This window comes from Triticum dicoccoides, chromosome 5A, assembly GCF_002162155.2.
Source record: "Triticum dicoccoides isolate Atlit2015 ecotype Zavitan chromosome 5A, WEW_v2.0, whole genome shotgun sequence".
NCBI lineage: Eukaryota > Viridiplantae > Streptophyta > Magnoliopsida > Poales > Poaceae > Triticum > Triticum dicoccoides.
The window spans coordinates 433,036,460-433,037,830 of NC_041388.1; the positions used below are offsets into that span (position 1 = coordinate 433,036,460).

Here is a 1,371-nt window from a genome sequence, read left to right on the forward strand (position 1 = left end):
GGCGGCGGCGGTGCGTCGGCGGGGCGGCTCGGCGTGGCGAGGCGGCGGACTAGGCGGCTAGGGTTTGAGGGGGGGGGGTCCGACTAGGCCTCCCCGGCTTATAAAGCCGGACGGGCCTAGTGTCCGGGTCGGACACGGCCAGTAGGTCGGTTGCGTTTTTTTTAAATAATTACGCTCAGAAAAAAACAAAAGTAATACTAAACGGACTTCAAAAATCTCGAAATAAATTTTCCCCGGCTTCTAAAATCAAGCCGCATAAGATGAACATTTATTTGGGGTCTAAATGCAATTTTGAAAAACACGCATTTTTCCTAAATTCAAATAAAATAGCAAATAAAACCAAAATAAAATTCTTATCTGATTTTTTTATTAAATCCTCAATATTTCTTTATTTTGGGAAAATCATTTTATTCTCTCTCTCATATTTTTGTAATAGAAATAATTGAAGATAAAATAAATAAAATCAAATGATCCTATTTTCAAAATTTGAGACAACTCAAATATGAAAATAACGAAATCCCCAATTCTCTCCGAGGGTCTTTGAGTTGCGTGAAATTTCTAGGATCAACCAAAATGCAATAAATATGATATGCAATGATGATCTAGTGTATAACATTCCAAATTGAAAATTTGGGATGTTACATTTAGTTACAATGATGGAACTATTAATCCAACCATATTGGCATGTCATCTTTAGGTGTTGCAGAGAAAGATGTTGCACGAATCAATCGTCGGAGATACATCAAATTTGAGGCAGATACCAGGACACCGCCATGATAGGCTTAAGACAGTGAAGATCATTGGTTTCTCCTCTGCGAAGAGCGTAGTAGAGCTAACATGCCATGTCATTGAGAATACAACGTCACTTAAGTGCCTTACATTGGACACCACAAGAGGACATCCTTGGCATAGCTGTTTGACCAACTATAGTGGAAAGTGCTTGCAGTTGCGCGCTGATTTTCTGGTGGAAGTTGGTAAAGGGATCTTGGCTATTAGGACATATGTTGAGCCAAAAGTTCCCTCCGGAGTCGAGCTAAATGTTGTGGAGCCTTGCCGCCGATGCCATGATCTTGAACCATTGTCATGATCTCGAACTTCATATGCAAGTTATCATAAGTACCATATGGTTCCTGTGTAAGTAGGCCATGTGTTACCCTTGAATACTTCCTCTGTATATACAGTATACTAGTAGTACGCCCGTGCGTTGCTACGGGCTATATTGCATATTCTTTTGGAAGCATCTCTTCTTGTGAATGTCTTCTCCAATAGGCCCTACAACGTAGATAGTTGCTGCCTGTCAACCTTGCTTATGAAGAACCTAAAAAAGATGGAATTAATGAACGAAAGCACCATGCAATTGAAGCTTGATAA

General features: G+C 40.4%; 1 protein-coding gene across 1 annotated transcript in view; it reads left to right on the plus strand.

The window, feature by feature from the left end:
• LOC119299713 overlaps positions 1-1,087 on the plus strand; it is a 6,395-nt gene extending 5,308 nt beyond the window's left edge. The window contains exon 5 of the mRNA XM_037576873.1: positions 698-1,087. Coding sequence (XP_037432770.1) covers positions 698-1,087 — 390 coding nt within the window. The remainder of the gene's footprint in view (positions 1-697) is intronic.
• Positions 1,088-1,371: the final 284 nt, after the last annotated feature.